Source organism: Pagrus pagrus, assembly GCF_965226575.1.
Source record: "Pagrus pagrus genome assembly, chromosome: 8".
NCBI classification, from domain to species: Eukaryota; Metazoa; Chordata; class Actinopteri; order Spariformes; family Sparidae; genus Pagrus; species Pagrus pagrus.
In genome coordinates, this window is record NC_140192.1 from 24,213,929 (window position 1) to 24,235,768 (window position 21,840).

Below are 21,840 nucleotides of genomic sequence, written 5' to 3' on the forward strand. Positions count from 1 at the left end.
TATTTTTTCTATCCTCGTGTGTCATGTTTTACTTCCCACTTCCTGTCTTTGTGTTTCTTCCCACCCTTTTTTGATTGCCCAATTAGTTTCACTTGCCTGTAATTAGTCTTTCCTCCTTTGTGTATTTTAAGTCTGTGTATTTCCTTCTCTCTTTGTCAGTTTGTCTGTTTCACGTCAGTCCTGCGTCTCCTGTGTTCTCTGTTTTTTCCATCTGCCGTTGGTTTGTTCTTGTTGCCTTTTTGTCGCCTGTCATTTATTGCCTGCATTTCGATCTTTTGGGTATGGGCTTTGTAAATAAAGCCCATATCTATTTTTGTTTTCAACTGTAACAGTTATCGCTTGTGTTGTGATTTAAATGGAGAAAAACATTTATCTACACCTTCAGTCCTGTTAACAATCTTTACATAATGTGTTACAAAATTAAATTTAAGTGTATAATGGAGCGCATTTAAATTATGTACTGGTGCACCTAAATGAAAAAGTTGGGCACACGAGGGCAACCACATTAAACAGTTAGTCTGGATATCTCATATGTGCTCCTTTAGAATGATTTTGCATATAGGTGGCACTTCAGCCACAGGATTAATAAATGTAAAAAAGTGTAAATAATAAAACTAAAAAATCATAAACCAGCATTATTGTTTATGACTATAACTATTTTGGGGTGGAACTCAAATCCAGAGGCAACTTCTTTTCATTTTCTTTCAATAAAAGTATAAATTTTTGAGGATTCTGCAGCCTTGGTGAAAGTTTTCGCTCTCTGGATGCTTTTTTAGATGGATGTGCACTTAAATCAGGGAAGGCAGTTGGCCATCAAATCTCAAATTTCCAAAGTAATCAAAGCCTGCGCTTCTTCCACATCCATTGGTACTCTCTTCATCTTTTAATATATCAGAAAAAGCGCATTTTCAAAAATAAGTGATACACTAAGGGGATTATGCAGAAAGCGTGTCTTTCTTGTACCTCCCAGTTATAAAACAAAACTACATCAAAGATACATCAGCCAAAAGAAAAGGAAAATGTGCTGCCTTTAGTGTTTGTAGATTGCTTTTGGCAAAAAAGACAAAGAAAAAAAGAAAAGAAAAGAAAAAAAAAAAAGAGAACATCCTCCGGAAATTTATGTCAGAAGTGGATGATTGAATTTGGAAGTCACTGTAGCCTTCAGCTCTCGCAATGGACAGGCGTCTGTGTCCAATCACTCCTGTTGTATAACTCGTATCTCTGCACTGCATTAACTGTTGTAGCTGTGTTTTATAATAAGATCTCCATTGATTAGTGATACCATGACGGTAATAAACAGTAAATTAAACAGTAGTCTAAAGACTCCCCTGCTGAGTGCTGGGCTGTTTAATTAGTAAGCCAATGAGGAAATCAAACTAAAATCAAATCGATAGCTGGGAGAAATGTGGGATAGTGCGCTGAGATTATAATTTACCTCACAAGCCGACAACAACCGCCGTATGTCACAAGACAGATCAAACGATAAGCAAGGCCAAGGACGTGTGGAATTCCAGAGAGGAAAGATCAACACACAGCTGCATTGTTTTTTCTCACAAAGGATCCTCCATTTCACCCTCTCTAAAACAAATATTTCCACTCATATGATAAAGATCAAACCTGTGATACCTGAGGAGATGGAGGCCAAGCGAAACACGTCAGGCTGTCGGTTTGGTGCCACGGGTTCATACGGTGATGAGTCATCCATGTCTCCACCTGAAACAACAGTGAGGATGACAAAGATTCATTAACACCCATGTGGATGACCTGCTCTGCAGTTTGTCTTCCTGGCAAAGCAGAACATTTCAGCATTTCAGACTATCAATAACTGTTACAAAAACATATGCAGGAATGCATTTTAGCTCCAGTATCCTGAAAAACAGACAACAACAAAGAGGAAATTCAGTTTATGTTTCCTTTTTGGAAAGCCTTCTATCTTTAGTTTGATAGATCAAGGGAGTGCATGTTTTGGATTTAAATGTAATTTGCTGTGATGATGTAATTTCCTATCATTTTTTTATATTGAAAACAGAATGTTCATCATGGTCACATCATTTCCTTTCGGTAAGAAGATGTGTTCCTGCTGTGGCTGGATTGAAGGACTAAAGCACAAGCAGTGAATATTCCCTGTTAACAAAGTGTTGCCAGAGCCGTTTGTAAAAGAAACAAGAAAATCAAAATTTAAAAATCAAATTAGCACTCAACTGACTGAGTCTCCCCCATGTGCCTGCTTCTCTGTAGGCCCTAATCCCGCATTTAAAATTCATAGCCATTCGGTGTGATTGAGACAAACCCTCCAGTGTGTAATAGCTTTGCATTCTGATCCCAACAGAAACACAGTGAGGGTGTTGTGAGGAGGAAGGTTTGGAAGCCGCTGATACAAATGAGAAATTCTGAAACCTGTTGGTACAAGATCGTGCTTCCCAGACAACCAATCAGTAGATACAACCAATAGATAAAGCTTTTATTTATTTTTATTTTTTTTATCAGCATCCTTCTTGGAAAAAGATGATTCTCGGTGATAAAATGTTGTCTTATATGGCTGCTTTGATAATAGGCAAAGCTGCTGTGGAACGTGTATTTGTGTGTGTTTACCAGTTCATAAAGTCGTGTTTATCATACCTGCCGTGGACATATTTAATCATCAAATAAGAGTCAGAAATAAGAATAAAAGCAAAGATAACATCAGCTTTGTGTTGATATTTCACTGAAAGAGGAATGCACATTGCAGACACTGTATTTGTCTATTTAAGGAGACATGCTCATTTTCAGGTTAATGATTTTATTTTGTGTTAGTACCAGTATAAGTTTCGGTTTTCTCATACTATCCAGTGCTGCAGCTCTGTATTCCCCCCTCTGTCTGAAACGCTCTCTTTTAGCTCCTGTCTCTTTAAGGCCCCCCCTCCCACATACCCACTTTCCTCTGATTGGTCAGTTCACACATGCCTGACACAGCACCACCACCAACAACAGAGCAGCTGTGCTAAATCAGTTCTTACGTGTCATTATGTAAATGTGTGACTGATGTCACAAACTGGCAGATTTAGAGGCAGGACTACTGACGAGGAACTTCTGATGGTGCAAACTTTGACCTACTTAATTTTCGAGATCTTTTACATGCACAACAACGTACACAAAACACTGAAGGAAAGGGGAAAAATGAAAAAGCATAATAAGTCTCCTTAAAAACTAATCAGAAGCACAGGAAGATTTGAACATGTGCACTGGCACACGGTTAAAAGGAATGACTTATCATAGAAAATGAATGGAAGAGGGAGTTACTAAAGGGAATTTTCTATCATAATTCATCTGAAGGGTAAAGAAAACCAACCTCGGACTTGTGTACATCTGCAGAGTCATTGTTTCGGGCCAAGCTCCACACTTCTCCCTGTCTATCAATATTTACAATCATAACAAGATAGAGCGGCTCAGCTGGCCATTCTCTGAGCACATATAGCTATCGACATCTGGCACAGTTGAGGATTGTGTGTGTGCTTGAGAAAGAGAAAAAAAAAACACATAGCAGAGGAGAAAAGGACCAGAGACACAAAGGCGAGGAAAGAAAAGACAGACAGAGACAGAGAAGAGAAGGAGAAAGGAACTTCACATAAAGAGGAAAATTACATGAATATTATATAATCTGTATGTTTCTCTCTAGATTTTTTCTGTTTGCCTTTGTGTCACTGACATCTCTGCTCATGTTAGTTTTTACATTTCTGTCAAGAGCGAGGGACCTGTGGCCGCCGGACTCGAGATCTCTCACTATGTCTAATTACAACAATTACCTTCTAAAGCTATAGTGCTTTAGAAGCCTCTCAAGCGCTCAAGACCACCACTTACTGGGCAAACAACCACCTTAACCCTCCTGCTATGTCTTCTTTTAGTGGTAGACATACAGCTATTGTGTATTTTCAAAAGAGAGGCAAATATTTCGCAGGAAAGTCAAGTGCTTCTCCCAGTAAACCAAGAACATGTTGTACTGTCGAGCAACATGGAACACAGGATGCTCCATTTTTTGCCAAAAGCAAAACATCTCGTAATGAGGTTGCTTACCATTTTGTCTGGGCAGCTCCTCACATTAGGGAGGCTTCACTGCACAATCAGCCGGGAATCAAGCCGTGTTAAATATAAAGCAGAACTGTACAGTGTGTGCTGTGTTCATCCTATGAAACAATAATGTCCAACCACAAAGGCAGCAGTAGTTAATGAATATTAAAAGCTTATTTACATGGATGTTACAAGCCGTGCTGAATCATTAAATTGCAAAACACACTATAATCACACACAGCCTTAGGATGTTAAAAACCTCGCAGCAGGAGGCCTTGTTGCACTGTGTAAAAAAAAAAAACTGCTCTTTGACAGTCACCCTGGACCCAATTATGCATTCATAATAGAAAATTCTTCCCAGCTGTTTAGCGATAAGATGTTTTTAGCCACAGGGCAACAACTTATCGCTGTAATTAAGCCTCCGTTTGACTTCATTTGCTCTGACAGTGTGGAGCATGACCGCCACGGCTCAGACAGACAATCAGCTCTTTTTTTCGTAGTTACACCATGAGAGGAATGCGGCTTTTAAGTGAATTCACAGTCCTCTCTTCTGCCATAAGGGGTTTTATGAAGCCATTGGGCGCCATCACTCATCCTTTTCATATGCATTATCAATGAAGCTAAACTCCTGAGGTGATGGAAACTGTCATATAGATTTTTTTAGTGACATTCTTGGCAAACCGTTTATGGCTTGAAGCAAAGTCAATTTTAATAAATGTCATTCACCTTGTTTTGCTTTTTAAAGGTGCCCTATACTGATTGTGCTCCTGTTTAATATAGATTTATAGTGTACATCTATTTTTGCTGTAGGCAGTGGAAAAAACACTCCTGTTACATAGCACATTCTTCTTATTTAAATGATAGTAATATATCGCAACACTACCTTTGGTAATATATTAATTATATACAAAGAAAGATTAGCACAGCCTGAGCAGCCTGGAGCACAGCCGGAGGTCCTCAGCAGAGCCCTGCTGGTTATATACGAACCCGGCTGGTAACAAAAGGTGACCAAGCTTCCACTGTCAGAGCTCCTAAAGTTTGCAAATGAGCTGTCAGTGGAGATAAGGCTGGCCAGAACACTTTCCTCTTTTAATCACTTCTCAAAGCACATTTGTATTCTATAGAAATGTACCAGAGGTAGCACCAGTGGAATATGGGAATTCACATTTTTATTACATTAGGTTTAGATGCATTCATCTTTCCCCTCAATTCCCTCCCATAAAGTTCTCGTTTTCAACAAAGGAAAGATAGAAATGAATGAAGTGACACCGCAAATGCATCCTTCCTCGAGTTGTGCTTAACAGAACACAAGTTGAAGCACAAATTCAGTTAACGGCTCAGCTTTTGAAGTGATATTGACATTTTAAACTCAATTTCAAACCATACAAATAGAATATTGGATTAGCTCAGAATAATATTTCAAGTCACAATTCCAATCCAGCGTGGCGTGGTGGGCAAACACAGCTGAGAAAATGAGTGCTGAAATCTCCAGCCTTCCCCTTGGCTATGCGACTGTAATGTTAATACGAATAGTTACACACTCGCTTAACTAAATCAGCTTTTTAATACCTGGTGTCAGGTGCTAAATGTTGAATAGGGTGTAAATCCTGCAAAACTTAAGTAAAAACGGCTATCATCTTTATGGCGTAGCAGCATATTGGGGAGAACATTAAAAACAGGCAGCAGCGGTGCGGCCCAATTTATCAGCCTCTCCTCACCATTTTATACATTATATCAATATGAACAAACAGAAGCACCGTCATTTTGGATGTTACAAATTTACAGCAGCTTAAACAGCCAATATTCAGAAACTCACTGTAAACAAGATTAGTGCTGCTGCATTGGTAACAGATGGTTGAGAACCCAAATGATTTAGGCGAGACACTACAGGTGAAAACATTTTCTTCATGCAAAAGTCAATTTTTAAAAAGATTTGGGCTATTTTGCTACCATAGCATGTCTTTTTTTTCAGACTAGAGGAAGAAAAAGATCCAAAATACACATTCAGGTGTTTGTTTTAGTTTTTTAAATCTCATTAAACATCAAAAAGACTTGTAATACAAAACATAATGTCTTTATGTAACTAATCAAACGGGAAAGTTTAAAGGGGCTCTGTGGAACATCTGTGTTGTGCTGGAAGTGGTCGTTAGTGTATGTCAGCGGACTCTAAACAAACGTCAGCTGCTGTTGCTCTCTGGTAGCGGAGTGGAGAGAGGCACTGGGACGAGGAGTCTGGCAGTATTAAACAACAATGAAGCAACAAGTCTAAACCCGGCTTAACCCAACGCAAATCAGCATATATTTAAGTTCAAGTTTTGTGGTGATATATACAAGTTAAAATGTTTACCTTATTCAGAATCTTTTGGTCTAAATGTATGGAATTGTACAACACGTCTTTAGAGCCTGTTTTCTCAAAAAGTACATACATACAACAAACTTTCCAGGTTTATTCCGATCTATATTCTGAAGGTTTTTACTAAAGGATTCGTTCATATTCTCGATCGATCGATTTAATCATCATTTTTAATCTTAAAAACACGGTGAACATTGATTTTAAGGGTTATTCTTGTACGAGCGTGTTTTGGAGACACGGATGTCGTGTCTTCCCTCTAGCAAGTGTTGCTTGCTCTCATGTGAACATAAGATAGTGTTGTGCAGTGTCACTTCAGACTTGTGAAGAGCAGGTTTGCCTGAAACATCACTCCATTGGTGCATAAAATAATGTGAGCCGTGTGATTTGTTTCATTTCGTTATGGTTATTGACAGTATTTTTTAATTTGTGGAGTAATCAAAACAGATACCCAAATTCCCCTCCGTTAAAAAATATTCAGCTCTAATATGTCAACAAGATGAAACAATAACTTTTAATCTGGTTTTATCTGATGATCAGATTGTCAAATACTCGCATGTAATGCCTCATTCACATATTTAAACACAAAATTTCAGAAAATGGACTACTACAATAAATAATTGCCTTAGTAATTAACTGAGGACCTTCCATGGTTATATCTATTAGTTTAAAGTTTGGACCCTACTCACCTGTAGTGTCTCCAGTGTAAATAACTTGTGTTTGACTTCTGTGCTTTGAATTTCACCAGAAAGAAAACTTGGCTGACTTATTTCATTTAATTACACAGAGAAAAGAGTGACACATACAGAGAGAGAGACAGAGAGAGAGCGAGAGAGAGGTAACCATGGCATGTTGACAGCCGCTGGGTCTGGTAGTCTACTTCTGCGATGCGCATTCATTCAGCACCGCTGTGAAACCTTTCTGCCAGGAGTGAGTCTTAATGCCCACATCATGACAGTATTCACTGAGCAGAATGGGCCGTCACTCACTCACTCTCCCGTCTGATAGAGAGCCTGAGAACTCACTCGGCCCCTCATTTCAGCCGCGCTGTCACCCTCTATACCGCTCTCACAGTGAATGGGAGTCATCTCTCACAGTTCACCTTACAGTATAGAAAATCATTAGACAGATTTATGAGGACAAACAGTGCCTGTTTTGTCACCGCATTTCACTGATCCTTTTCACATTTTGGGATGAGAGATTAAAAGGGGAGAATGAAAAGGACGAGGAAGGGAGCGCTCTGAAAAACCTTATTGATCACGTCCAGAAGCTATCGACAGGTCCCTTCCTCTGATGATAAAGTAGCCACCTAGCGAGTGCCGACTGTGTCTCCAGCGCAGGCAGGGAGAAGCAGAGAGGACATATTCAGCATGCAAGAGCCTGCTTCCCCTCTCCCCTGACATGCGGGGCAGGCTGGAAAAATGTTCTGCTTATGACAGTGGATGGCTAAGGTAATGGCCGGTGACTGCTACCATTGCTCATAGTAATGATGGTTTCACCCAGGAATACTGTGTACCTTTGTAACCCCCCCTCCTCCGTGGTTTCCCCTCATGACTCTCTCTTTCTTCCTCTCGCTCTTTCATTCTTTGGTTTTCTCTGTCTCTTCCCCCCTCATCATCTATCTATCGTGCCTGTCGTCACCTCCTGTCCCCTCTCTGGCTCTCTCCATTTCTCTTCTAGTCTATCATGATGTGCGCAGCATTCCTACACACTGCCCATTTCATCCACCTTCCCACAGCATTAAGGGCCAACCTGTGGTATTAGCATGACGCAGTGACATATTCAGAAGGTGACCTTTGCAGCAGTGACACTCCTGAATATGGAGAAAATAAATCATTCCACAAAACTGTCTGATATTCTCGTCCAGTCGCCTCTCACAATGAACAAACTGGTGTGGAGCACTGGTGGAGCCCCCCTTTCTCTATCTGCAATAGAAGTTGGCTCAACTAATTAAACTGCTGTGAAAGGTCCGCACAAAAGATCTTCGATTCCTACTTTGAGACCCAGGCTATGTTTTCATAGCTGAGGCTGTGAAATAATGTATGTTGGAGGTGTGAAACGTATCGTTTAAATGTCCAATTCTGCTGCAAACCTACAAGGCGATATTCACATGAGGCCCAGGGCACAATTGAAAGAGAACCACAGCTGCCTATACATTATCCCTGTGTGTAGCAGCCAATGTTTCTTTCTTAGTAATTACTACTTTTATAGATTCAAACTGCAAGACCTCATTGCCTTGCGCCGACACAGGCTCATTCAGAGCAGAAACCACCCATTATCCATCAAGGATGGCTGCATTGACACATTGAATTCAGCTGCCATTTTCCGTTAGAAAACACAATTAACATTTCATCAGTAGCACCATTACTGATAATGCAAAGACCGGCGTTATAATACCCTTTAGCCTTTCAGGGCAGTACAGTAGCCTTAAGGCAGGCAACAGCAGCATGGTAATTAAGAAGGAAATCTGACCCCACATAGCCTCAGGCCTTGTTATTCAGATTCCCGCTGGTAAATGATGCATTTTAAACATTTCAAATGCTGCAGAAACATAGTTTCCAACACCTGCTGGAATGTGTCAAATAGCTATTTTTCAAAAATGACACATCAATAAACACAATAAATGACACGAGATTCGACTTGGACTTGGAAGATAAAGCTTCATAACTCGACTTGACACACGATGACTCGAAATACTTGTTGTACCCTGTTCATTTTATGTTTGAGTATTTCGATTATTTCCATGGTGGTGGGCAGGAACAACAAATCCACACACATTAAGACCCTGAATCTGCTCATAACTGAGATATTCTGTTTTATGTTGTGGTCCGGCTGTCAGCTCAATGTTTAAAATTAAATAGACTTGCTCAAAGTATTTTGCAACACTTGTCACATTCACCCATTCACACGGACGGCGGAGGCTGCCATGCGAGGTGCCAGCCTGCTCAGCAGGAGCGATGCAGCGCTTCCTATCTAAAGTGCCCCATGATATTTTTATGCTCAACCATTCACACAAACGCTCCCACACCTCTGAAACATCCATCGAGAGCAATTTGGGGTTCAGTATCTAGCCCGAGGATACTGCAGCTGGGGGATCCAGGGATCGAATCATCCACCTTCTGATCCAAACAACCTTGAGTGGTTCCAGCTGTGGTTCAGGATTCCTAATCACCTTTTGCATGCACACTTTTGGTATATCTTGTATTGAAAAGTACATGTATTTTACTAAATATAGTATAAATATAATACAAACTAAATTCATTGTCTTACTTTTTGAGCAGGTTAAATAACTTAGTCAATAATGAAGCTCAGTTCAATCAGGAAGACCATCTTAATATTCATTCTTGGACAACACTCTCTCTCTCTCCCTACTTCTTAATCAGCTTAACTCCTTCAGTTAAACCAACCACATCTTGCCACGATTAAAACGACCAATCATGTCGTTTCTATCAAACTCTAAATCTGTTCTCCTCTCTGCTGTTCTCAGTTGTCATATCAGTGCAAAATCTTTGTGACCCTCCTCCACCTCATTCACCTCCAGGTCATCAGATCCAGTGCCCAGGTCGAGCTCATCAGAGTCCACCTCATCAAATCCAGATCTTAAGCCATTCATCTTCAGCCCATCACCACCACAAGCATCAAGGGGTTTCCTATACTTCCTACAGCCCCCCCCTCCTAAAATATAATAGTTCATCACGATGGGGCCTAATCATCAAAAGTATTTCTCATCTGATGTGCACATTGCAGGAAATATTTATTAATTCAGAACAAAGTCTCTCCTGATTGATCAAAGAAAAAATGACTCTGGAGTTGTTTTTAGGAATTGGACCAAATTACTTTAGTCACATAACTGGTATTGAGTTATGCTGTCATTGTTTTCTTAGTAGCAATTCACTTTGAAACAGCTTTCTCAGGCCACCTGGGACAGGTTGACTCAGTGTTCTCAGCATCAAAGCCACGCCAGGTGAAGCAGCCTTTTGTTTCTGTTCTCTTCCTGAAGACCTGAGGTCTGCTTCAACCGTCAGTTCATTTAAATCAGGGTTTAAAATACATAACTTTTGTAACTCATCTGGAACTATTTTTTTGCCTGATGTTATTTTATTGTCAATTTTAAAATGTTCCTAATGTCTGACTTGTTAATGTTTTTCTTTGCCCTTGTAAAGTGCTTTGAATTTGCTTTGTGTCTGAATGGTGCTATATAAGATTCAGGCCCCTCACTGGGCTAAGTGGAGGGCTCATGCAACTCCTAAGTGTCTGGACCTTGTTTGCTATAACCAACATAATTTAAAGTTACATCTCACGACCACAGGACACATAGCAGCCTTAGGGCCTTTTCGAGTGGGTGCATTTTATGGTGAGTCTGGTTTGACAAAAGACTGAATGATTAATTTTACAGTCTCAAGGTGGACTCTTTAGTCTGCTTTCAAATAAGTATGACATTTTCAGTTATCAGACTGAAGGAGACGTGAATTCTCACAAGAAAGAGACGTACGAGAGGTGCATGTCGATCTGTTTAACACAATGGTTTAAAACCTGCGCGTGAACAATATCCACTTTAATCTGAAATTAATTTTGATAGCACAGAACTGTCTGCAGAAACAACATCTGCTGACGTCACACCACCTGAGTGGGTAATTAACACGCACCTCACATACAAGGTGACACCACATATTCCCTTCTGTCCGTTATAAACCATTGTTTGTCCTTCCATGGCAACCAAGACATGCCATGAATAACCTCAACTAGAGAGGAAAATTTAGACACAAAACTTCAAGATTTGCATCTAAAATATAACTGAACTATCCAGAGATGGGACATAACCAGGTACAAATATTTTACTTAAGTAGATTTTTCAAGTATCTGTACTTTATTTGAGTATGTATTTTTCTGACACCTTTTAACTTTTACTCCCTATATCTAAACACAAATATCTGTACGTTCTACTCCTTACATATTACAAAAAAGGCTCAGTACTTTAGTTTTAATGCATTTCAGGGGAATGATCAATTATTTTCATTTTGTGTCGTTGCCATCGCCTTTCCAACATCACAAGACTACATAAAAGATGACGGAGAGGGAGACTCGAATGGGGAGAAAAGGCGTGTTAGTGTCTCGTTTTTGTCTGTATTTTCCTACTTTTCAATTTTTTGCTGTGCTTGGGGTGCTTTACCAACCCAAAATGTCTGTATTTGACGTCCTGGGAATGAGATTCAACAATCTTTCTGGTGCGTTTACGGATTCTACCTTTAAGGTGAATAGTCTTTGAATTATATTAATATGACGTGAGGTACGGTTAGCTTTGCACACAAATGGCTGGTAGAAATATCCTTCAGAGGGACACTTTCTACTTTTAAACTTTGAGAACACTTTTAAGGGCCTGTATCTTCTTACTTTTACCAGAATCTGTTTTTTTTCCACAAGTATATGAACTTCTTATTGAGTAAAGAATGTGTGTTCCTTTGCCACCTCTGACTATTTTCTGATTAAATTGAACTAATACACTAATACAAACTGCTTCGGCCTACTTGTCTTGTCTCGAACCTCTCTCTGGTGAGTGGGGTGAAGGGCAAGTTTTATTTTTATTTTCATTGGCAGATGGTGACTAAATACACACCAACTCTACATCTTTGACGATCAAACTGCAGGTGTTTCGTTTTTCTGTCTACTTGGAGGTCATGTGCAACACCTGATATTAAAAATAATAACAAGGGACTAAAAAGTACCTGTGAATACTCGAGTCTTGAGTGTATTCTCCACTCCATATGGATCATTACTGTAATTAGAATATTCTCAGGACCCATTCCAACAATCTGTCGACGGTTTCAACACTTTTTCATCACAAATACAAAAAAAAATTAATTAAATAAAACAATCTGAGAAATATGAGTCAACATTTCTTTGAGGACTGAGCTCATACTGTTGCTAATGCAACCATTTTGTAGCTGAACGACATAAATCTCGCCGGCTGGAGAAAGAGATGAAGCAGCAAAGTAACTAATTCGAAGAAGCAGATCCGTCCAAGGTTGCTTCACCTCCTTAACAGATAGTCCTTATCTCTAGAAGTGCAGCTCCTAAAGCAATTCAGATGATGAGTACTTAATGCCTCGTGGTCTAAGGTTGACAAAGTCCTTTTGATCGGCAAAATAAAGATCTTATAGAACAAGTACGTAGTGATGTGCATATTTCAAATACAGTCATCTCTTACAAGTGCAAACCACCGAGGCTTGTACTAATCTTATCCTTCCTTCATTCACACATCAGTCTTATCTGCTGAGATAAGTCTTAATTCTAACCCGGTTAAAGAAGCGCACATGGCCCTATACAAATGCATATTTTTTTTCTCTATTATGCACAATGTGGAAAAGAATTATGTAGAATTTGTCATAAAGTTCTTTAAAGAAAAAAACTGATCTTTGAAGGAGACCTATTATGTTTTTTATTTCCTTCAGTGTGTTGAAAAGGTTCTTGTGCACATAAACTGTCTTGAAAGTCAAAAATCCCAAAGTCTGTGCCAACGGGAGCTCCTCTGTCCCACGGAAAACACTGCTCCTGAAACGCCTCGTCAGTAGGCCCGCGCTTAAATCTGTTACTTCTTAACATCACACTACGTCACCATGTCACACATTTGCTTAATTTATGCTTACATTCACGGGAGAAGTGAAGCTAACTGGAAGCACGCAGAACTGACCAGAGACATGGTGAGCAGTGCGTGCTCAGGTGTGCGTGAGCTGACCAATCAGCACACTAGAGGGCTCTTAAAGAGACAGGAGTGTTTCAGAGAGACAGTATAAGAAAACTGATGTGTTTTTTTAGCTTTAAAGCATGTAAACCTATTCTAGTAGTAACCTAAAAAAATCATGCACCTGAAAATGAACATAATATATCTCCTTTAATATGAAGCCTAACAGTGAATAGTGAGTCCTTAATCTTGCTAAAATTATTAAAATTTAAGGCATTCAATTTTCTTCCTGTTCGCCCACTTAGGCCTAGATGATTATTCTTGTTCACATGTTTCATTGAACTGTTGACTTCTAGATTTCTTTGATTCCGTATTTAATTGAAGAATAATAGAATACACACGAAATAAGTCAGTGTGCTAACCTCGCCCGAGGCAGTGGAGTATTTGTGTGCTCTTTGTGTAGGGCTGGTCTGGGCATTGTTTCAATCCTAGTCCATCCCCAGTCGACATCAGCTTTCCCTTCACAGACACAATGGTTTAGCCCTCAAGCTTGCAGACCAACTCTCTGCCCCCCGGTCAACACAGGTCATAAGAAACATGCCAACGCTGGAGCTAGATTTCTACAGACTGTTTCTTTCTATGCTTTGTAATGGCCCAAGGCTGCAGAAAAGTGGCCATATGTGCAAAATGGCTAAATATGTTTGTCCTTAAGCCATCGTACATTATTTTTCACATAGAGCTTAACACATTAGTAAAAAGTACACAGGTCTTTATCAATCTCTGCCCTCATCTTTCATCCTCTTCCTTTCACCTTCTCGAGCTCTACTCTTCTTTTAATCCCTAATTCCTCGCTTTTCTTATCTTTTTCTCTCATATGCTCCTGCACTCTTCATCTTTCCACATTACCCACAAGAAAAATAAAACTTTCATAGCTACATTACACATTATCTAACCCAATTACTACATCGAAACCTTCCTGTTATGACCAGAAATCATTTTGGAGGTGGTTTAGCACCATTTCGAAGGGTCTGCTGGGATTCAGCCCTTCGTGTTTGTTTCCAGAGATGGATGTTGTACATAGATTGTTTCCAGTTAACAAAAGCCTGCTTGACTGCACAATGGATCGTGATTAGATTAAAGCTGCACTGTAAGAGCTTTTCGTTTGTGTTAAAGCAGGTTTTATCTCTGAGGGCGACAGGGCCAAAACGGGACACTGCTGAGAGGCATTTATTCGGAAAGAAACACAGGCTCTGTGAAGGGCATACCGCAGGCGCAGAAGGTCTCTATCCATGACAGCCAGACAACTTGCATGATTCATTCAAACACAAACACTTTGACTGATGCAGCTATTTAATGGTGAAAAGAAGAAGAAGAAGAAGAGCGAGAAAGAGGCATAGAAGGAGAACAGAAATCCTCACAAAAGAGAAAAAGGAGAGAAAGACAGAAAGGGAGACAGAAGGCCTGGGGAGCATCCATGTCATTACATTTCCCTTGAACTCATGTCAGGGACCCTCTGCTACCATCAGTCTGATGAAGTGTAGCTGGTGCTATGAGCAGTCAGCCTGGCGAATCACTTCACGGATCACAACACAAAAGCTCGGAATGCTCCGAGCTCAGCGACTTTGCAACATTTCCACCATTAGCCCACGTGTCATAACAGCTGAGTACATGTTCGTGTTTACGTGCCACGAAACTTGACATCAGTATCAGTGACTTTGGCCACGTGCGCAAGCATGAAGAAATGTCACTCTTGGGTTAAGGTCCCCCTTTAGCCTTATCCCCGGGGCACGGCATCTCTAGCAGCTCTGACTCAGTCCCATTTGTCTTCATATGAAACACTGTGTGCCTTTGACCCTTAAGGATGGACCAAGACTTATGTCAGACCAGGAGGCTGCTGCATGCTCTACTGAAGGTTTCAATATAACAACTAGAGTGCTATTTTACGTCCAGTGTAAGTGGACACATAAGGGCCACTGCGCTATACAAATGCAACCTAATTACATGGTAATATGGAACACTTTAGGTGAAAACCAATAAGTCTACCATAACAGGTCTACGTAATGTAATCCCATTATAGATCCATTACCTTCGAGAGGGTGAGGAAAGTAGGAAAGCATATATTTTTCATCAGGGGCTTCTGGGTATCACTGTAAGAGGGCATCAGGGAATAGGGCATCAACACTGGGTGTGGTGAACAACCCTCTTTCCTTTGCTCGGAAAGTACACTGGTGCTTGAGATCGGAAGATTCATTTAAAATAAATGTATAATGCTGCAGAATGCGCTAAGTCATACACATTAATATCAATAATGGCGTGTTACACAACCACAGACCCACACCACTTACTGCAGCAGAACATACGCCTCTTTTTGTACGCGTGGCCATGAGACTCACGCCCTGAGACGCCCTGCTGTACATACCAGTATTCAAACAACAAAACCTTGAACATGTTGGAAGATGAATTCACAGCCACTGGGAGAATACAGAAGGAAAACAAATGACACTGAAGGCCCAGATCGTTTATAATACGAAGACTGAGAAAAACATGAAATTTCACATGAATACATTTGCTGTTTCAGAAAGAAGCTGCATGACTCCCGAGGTGTTATTATGGGTCTATTCATGGATCTGAAATTGCCACACAGTTAAACATGATGTGAGATCAATTTTGTGAGACAGAGAATCGTAAAACCATCTGCCTCCTACCTTCAGTGAGTCCCATGTGGATGGTCCAGTAGTTCTGCAGACACTGCAGCTCCTTCTTCATGCCCCTCTTGCAGCGGCAGTCATACAGAGGACTAACCAGCAGCACTTCCAAGGCAGCCTGGCACTCCCTGTTGTTGTCCAGCATGGCTTCCTTCTCCTTGCCCACAAGGCACTGGCGCATCACCCGGTACCGAGAGCTGCAGTAAGGGTTCTGGTTGCACATGTCACTCGCCTGGATGCAGTCCACCCATTCTGGCTGAGCTGCGGGCCCAGACCCAGCGTCTGGAGATCCTGGGGAATCATTGGCCAAGGACACAGACAAAGCTGAGGGACCATCCCAGGAACTTGCAGCCTTATCTAGGTGGGGACCAGGAGACAGAGGCGGAGGTGGCAAGAGAAAGTGTAAATTAACGTGTCAAGGATTTTGTGTTTGTTTATGTGTGTGCAAGTGCAGGCACATATTATAAAACCTGATTTTCATTTTTTTAATGTCGATGCAACAGGTTAGATGTGGGAACAATAAAGAGGTTTGATGGCACTGACATGCCCACACTTGCAAAGGCATCTTTTTAACGAGACAGTTACATTCTTCACGGTCCACATGAATCCTAAACATCTCTACATGGGGTCTTGTTATGCCCCATTGCTTTAAACACAGTGATTTACTCGTAATAAGCTGTAGTCACGTCGGTGCATTTTTAGAACAACTGCAGCTTTCAGTTTCCTATTAAATTCCAATCAAAGGAAGACTTGATCAGTGACGGATATCTAATTATCACACATCAAACGAGCACTTAGAAGATGTGAACTACACTCAGTTCACATCTGGGTGGCCAGAAAATGAGCTTAAAATGAGTAAACAGTGATCCACAGAGCAGCAGAGACTCTCAGGTGTTGCAGTTTGACAGGAGTCAAGCAAAGTGCAGAAGATTCTGGTGAAATGACAAGAGAGACCCCTTGTGGTGATGTGGAGCACTGCGCTCGGAAAGGAAAAGGGGATACTGCATCAGAATCAGGAGAGAGTAACATGAAGTTACTGTGTAGTTAACTGTGGAAATATTTTTATGTGCCGGATTATTTAGATTTTTGATTTGAAGCAGCATTTACGGATACATATAGTGATAATTATGCTGCTGCTGCTGCTGATATTGATGATGATGAATTTTCATATTCCACCAAACACAAGTGTGCAACTGAAAACACCTCCTATATTTCACATTCACTGGCCGAAAGCTGGACTCTGCTGATACAATAATGAGCTTTCTATTCCTACTATGGAAGCTGTGGTTGGTTAATGGATCCAGGAGAAGTGATTCACTCGCACATATCAAGTTCGATCTGAAGCTATGGGTGATAACTGAACATAATCTAATCAGAGCATCCTGCAAGAACATGAACGCCCATCAGTATTTCAGCGCACAGGATAAATAAGAGGAATAACCTTGTGCGCTCAAACAACTCCTGCGTGAGAAAAGTGGGCACCAACCAGAGACAGAAAGAATGATAACATGATGTGTGAAAATTCATAAATTGCCCACAATTGCATGTGCACGTTAAATCCATATTTCACTTCTCACCTAAGAGCAGAAGAAAGATGTGAACGCACATCCACACAGTGTCAGACTTCATGTTGGGCTCAGCGGCAGCACAGATGAGTTAGGCTCCAAAAACACTAATATTTCCACCTTGTGAAAGGTTAATTCCCCTCTCCGGATCCTTGACCCAGGCTGTAGTCTAACTGTGAAAAAATCAATATCCTCATTAAAGACGGGAGAAAAAAAAGAAATCCTCGAATCCCAAAAAAATAATCCGCGATTTTTTAAATATTTTTTTTTTTTTAGGGGATTTTAGACTAACCACGACGCAGGCAGGAAAATCCTCTGATAATGCAAAAAAAATAAAAAATCAAATGTCAATCAATCAATCAGTCAATCCATGAAAGCAGTTTCTCAGGGTCCGTCTGTGCTGCGTTCATACCGACAAACTACTGAGACTTGATCTCTCCGCATTATAAGGGCTCAGGCTGCCCGCTCCAATTGCCCCTTGGAGACAATTTGTCCCTAAAACATCCCTTAAACTGGCGTCAAATGATCTGTCAGCTATGCCGATATCTCTAACGAGGTAGAAGAACTCATCTGAAAGTGCAACAGAACGCTGACTGGATTTTTTTCCCACCACTGGCTCCCTGGAAGAAGAAGAAAAAAGCTGTGCGCTCCTCTGGAGGGAGTGAACGCTTCTTTCGCACTGACTGCATGTGTGTCGAGGCATCACGGCACTTTATAAAGAGGAGTTTGAGCGGGCCGGCAGAGGGCGCTGCCGGTGGGGACGCGGGCACATCGAGTAGGCCCTGTAATGAATGTTCCCCTATAGAAAAATCACCAGGATATTCCTGTAATTTTCCTGCAGGGAGCTGGTGGATGGAGCACCTTTGGTAGTCAGCAGTGGAATTATAGTGACCTCACATGGCCTGTGAGGTATTTCTTTGATCTCCAAGGGGTTTATTGCTTGAGGATTTCTGGTGGAAGCCTCTACATTTCTGTGATTCATGTATTTATTCCTTCCTCTATCATTACTATCTGTTTCACAGGGGAGTCTTTAAGATACAACTGTAGGAGTGATGAGGCCACAGCTGCAACACACCCAGGAAGGAAGTAGGAAACAATAATAAGTGCATTGGCTACTTGCAGTCTTGGAAAGAATATCCGGTCACCCAGCAGATAGTGAGCCTTTTATTCCAGTATTTAGGGCCACTAGGTCATCCTGGCTTCGGTCCCACGACTCATAGAAATTTGCAGATCATTTTCGAGGACAGGGTTCAAGGCTCGACCCAACAATGACGGTGAAAATGTCATCATTCATTGCAGCGAATACCCCCAACACTTCACGCGACATCTGTGTTTCCTCTGATTGAGAGAAAGATTTTAAAAAATGAGCACAATGCCTCGTATTATGTGTGCGCTCTGGAAGAAATAAGACCACAATCCACAGAATCTGCCATTTTTCAAAGTGGTTTCACATTAAACAAAACGTCTTTGCTGTGCATCATCGCTTAAATAGTGCCAGGAATGTCATAAATCTTTACAAATCTTGAAAACAAAGTCTCTATTTAGAGGCCGTGACAGTGACAAACTGCAAGGCCACTGGCTCATAATGATGTTTGACTGTCAGCCCAGGCTTCCATCCAACAGGGAAAAGAGCTCGCCGTTATAATGGCAAAATCAGCCTCATTCTGCCTATATTGGCCTGGGCTTATTCTCCCCCCAGAGTTTGAAGTCTCTGTCATTATGAGGACGCTGTAAAGCAACAGCCAACACCATGAATGTATCTTGCATCTGTCCTGCAGTAACTCATACCACTGATTCTTCAATCGTTTTTTTTTTTTTTTTTTGCTGAAATGCATTTTTCAACACAGTATGGTTTGTGCTTTTTGAGCAAAAAGACCAGTTTCTGTGGGGTTTTTTTTTAGTTTAGCAGATAAAGAAGACATTTAGTTATTCAAGTAGATTTCTCACTGAAGAGCAGTTGCATAAATTGTATTAAGTTCACAGTTGCTTGAGCAGTATGCTCAAGAGGAAAGAGAAATCTCTACTAACACAAAAAGACAAGAAATCAAGAGAGAAACATTAGCAGCAAACACAGCGAATAAAACAGCTAAATCTGAATCATTGTGGATTCTTATTCAGGCATTTCATTATTCCCGTCCATGATAGTGCAATATGGATAAATACCATCCTCACATTTTTTTTCCTTGAGCCAAGCTGTCATGGTGGGAGTTTATTCTTGTTGACATTGCACGATTCACCCCCTCTGTGGGTATTTAATTGCTCCATTCTGACTTCATAAAGCATCTGCAGTCCTTTTTTTTTCTTCACTTGTACAATTAGATGGAGCTAACATAGAAACACATACACATGGCTTCGTTCATGCTCCCATAAATAAGAATACATTTACGTGCACTGGAGACACACGTGCATGCAGATGCATTTAATCTGTACGTCAGTTAACCGTGCCCCCACGTGACGGCTCAAAACCGTGACGATATGGGATAAAAAAATCTGGATTTGAACACATTGTTCCCGCTATTGAGGGAAATCACTCGCTGCCCCGAGAAGTGTGTCTAATATGGTGAATATAGATGATATCATTATGAATTCATGGGATTTGAAATAATGATACAGATAACAGTCAAAGTTAAGACTCTGCGCAATAACTTGTGCTTAGTGAGACAGTAAGGGGGAGGGGGTGTTTGAGTGTGAGCTCATGGTTACTCTCATGGGTCAAATAAGAGCTTAGACAGTCTGAATCCATCACCTTGAAAGCAGGACAGACAAACTTGAATACAGATGTTGTGCACGGCAGTTTAAATGTGTGTGTATAGGTGCCTGAATAGGTGAGTTTGAGTTTTTTTGTTCGTTCCCCTCCTCATCTTTCACAAGGAACCTCAAAAAGAAGGGAGGGTCTTTACGTTAATGAATCTTGCTCTGGTGCCAGACTGTGGTGTCATCTGTATTGAAGTCTATGGGAGATGTCATGGAGAAACACACTAAAACCCAACATATCTACGGCGTATGACTTATGATGAAGAAATGCCTCCAGAAAATGAAAGAACACACTTTAGAGAGGAGGTTAACTGCTGATTTTTTTTTTCCGACGCATTGTTCGTCCCTCGATTTCATTTGGCAAAGGCTCCTGTTCGCAGTGTAATCACAGTCTCATTAGCGATATTTGGTTGGATGATATTATTAGACCTGTCAATCATTTTGAAGTGTGTTCTGTCATTTTTATACAGCAAAGATACGTTGGACCTTAATGTGTTGCATGGAGAAACCAACACCCAACATATCTATGTCGTATGGTTTCTGATGAAGAAATGCCTCCAGAAAATGAAAGAACACACTTCAGAGAGTAGGTTAGCGACTGATATTTTTCCCTCAAATGATTGACAGGGCTAATTCATCAGTATTCACGTAAATATGTCGGGTTGCAGCGTGTTTCTCCATGACATCTCCCATAGACTTCAATACAGCTGACACCACAGCCTGGCATCAAAGCAAGATTCAGTGACGGAATGACCATATTTTCTTTTTTAGGATCCTTGGCCTCTCTTTATTCTAATTGTGCTTTGGCAGCACTTGTCAAATGCTCTTTCAATAAAACCTATTAAAATGAAAAAAATGAAAATTGAAATTGATTGTGTTCTCAGAATGACTGTAATTACTGCACTCGGCCAACACTGAAACTCGACCCAGGTGAATCTGAGACATTTAGCCATCAAATTGTTAACTATCTAGAAAAACACCTTGAATGAACCATTGATCCTTTTGCTTAATGTCTCATCCAATAATACTCTGGAACAAAAGGCCGTTGGGCAGCATTGATAAGGGTTTGCAGTGCTTCGCAAACTTTGCAAACACAAAATTTAGCTTGAGATTTATCTGAGGGCAAAGGTCTCTGATTGCTCTCGGCTGGTCATGCTCGTTTGAGCGAGTACTAATGAACCGGGGCATACAGTATGTGCAAGCACACACATAGAAATACACAGAGGTTAAGCGTGACTGATTAGATTAGAAATGATGGGCTAATTAATATGTATCTTAGGAGACCTGTGCAGCATGCTTAAGAGACACAGCCCAAGTTAAGCAGAGAACATGGAAAAAATATGTTGAAAATTTCCTAAGTTTAATTTAGCCCTCTATAGATCTATTTCCTCCTGTTTTATCAGAGTAATGAGAGATGCAAAAGATGAAACGTCTGCCTGTGCGTACTATACAGACATAAATTATTAAAGATTGGGGCTTGCCGTTGCCATACATCCTCAAAACTTCTGTTTCTCTGACTCTCGACTGAAAGTCAAATTTGAAACATTAAAAAAAGGCACAAAAAACCATATGGGTCATAATATTTGAAACACAGCAAAGAGAGCCTGTATCAGGGCCAGAGCCCGGAGTCAGTTTAAATCATCCGTCCAAATCAATGTGTGAGGGAAAATAGCCAGTGAAGTATGCATCAGTGAAGTCGATCGTGGAGATGGTGGAGTGACAAGTGTCGCTGTAGGCTGCTTC

At 40.7% G+C, this 21,840-nt stretch overlaps 1 protein-coding gene across 1 annotated transcript in view; it reads right to left on the minus strand.

Annotated features, from left to right (window-relative positions):
• The window catches only part of LOC311261684 (GDNF family receptor alpha-2-like), a 58,747-nt gene extending 40,735 nt beyond the window's left edge, over positions 1–18,012 (minus strand). Inside the window, exons 1-3 of the mRNA XM_084360529.1 lie at positions 17,356–18,012; positions 15,779–16,135; positions 1,627–1,713 (exon numbers count right to left, since the gene is read on the minus strand). Of these exons, the coding sequence (XP_084216655.1) occupies positions 1,627–1,713; positions 15,779–16,135; positions 17,356–17,407 (496 nt within the window). The 5' untranslated portion in view covers positions 17,408–18,012. The remainder of the gene's footprint in view (positions 1–1,626; positions 1,714–15,778; positions 16,136–17,355) is intronic.
• Positions 18,013–21,840: the final 3,828 nt, after the last annotated feature.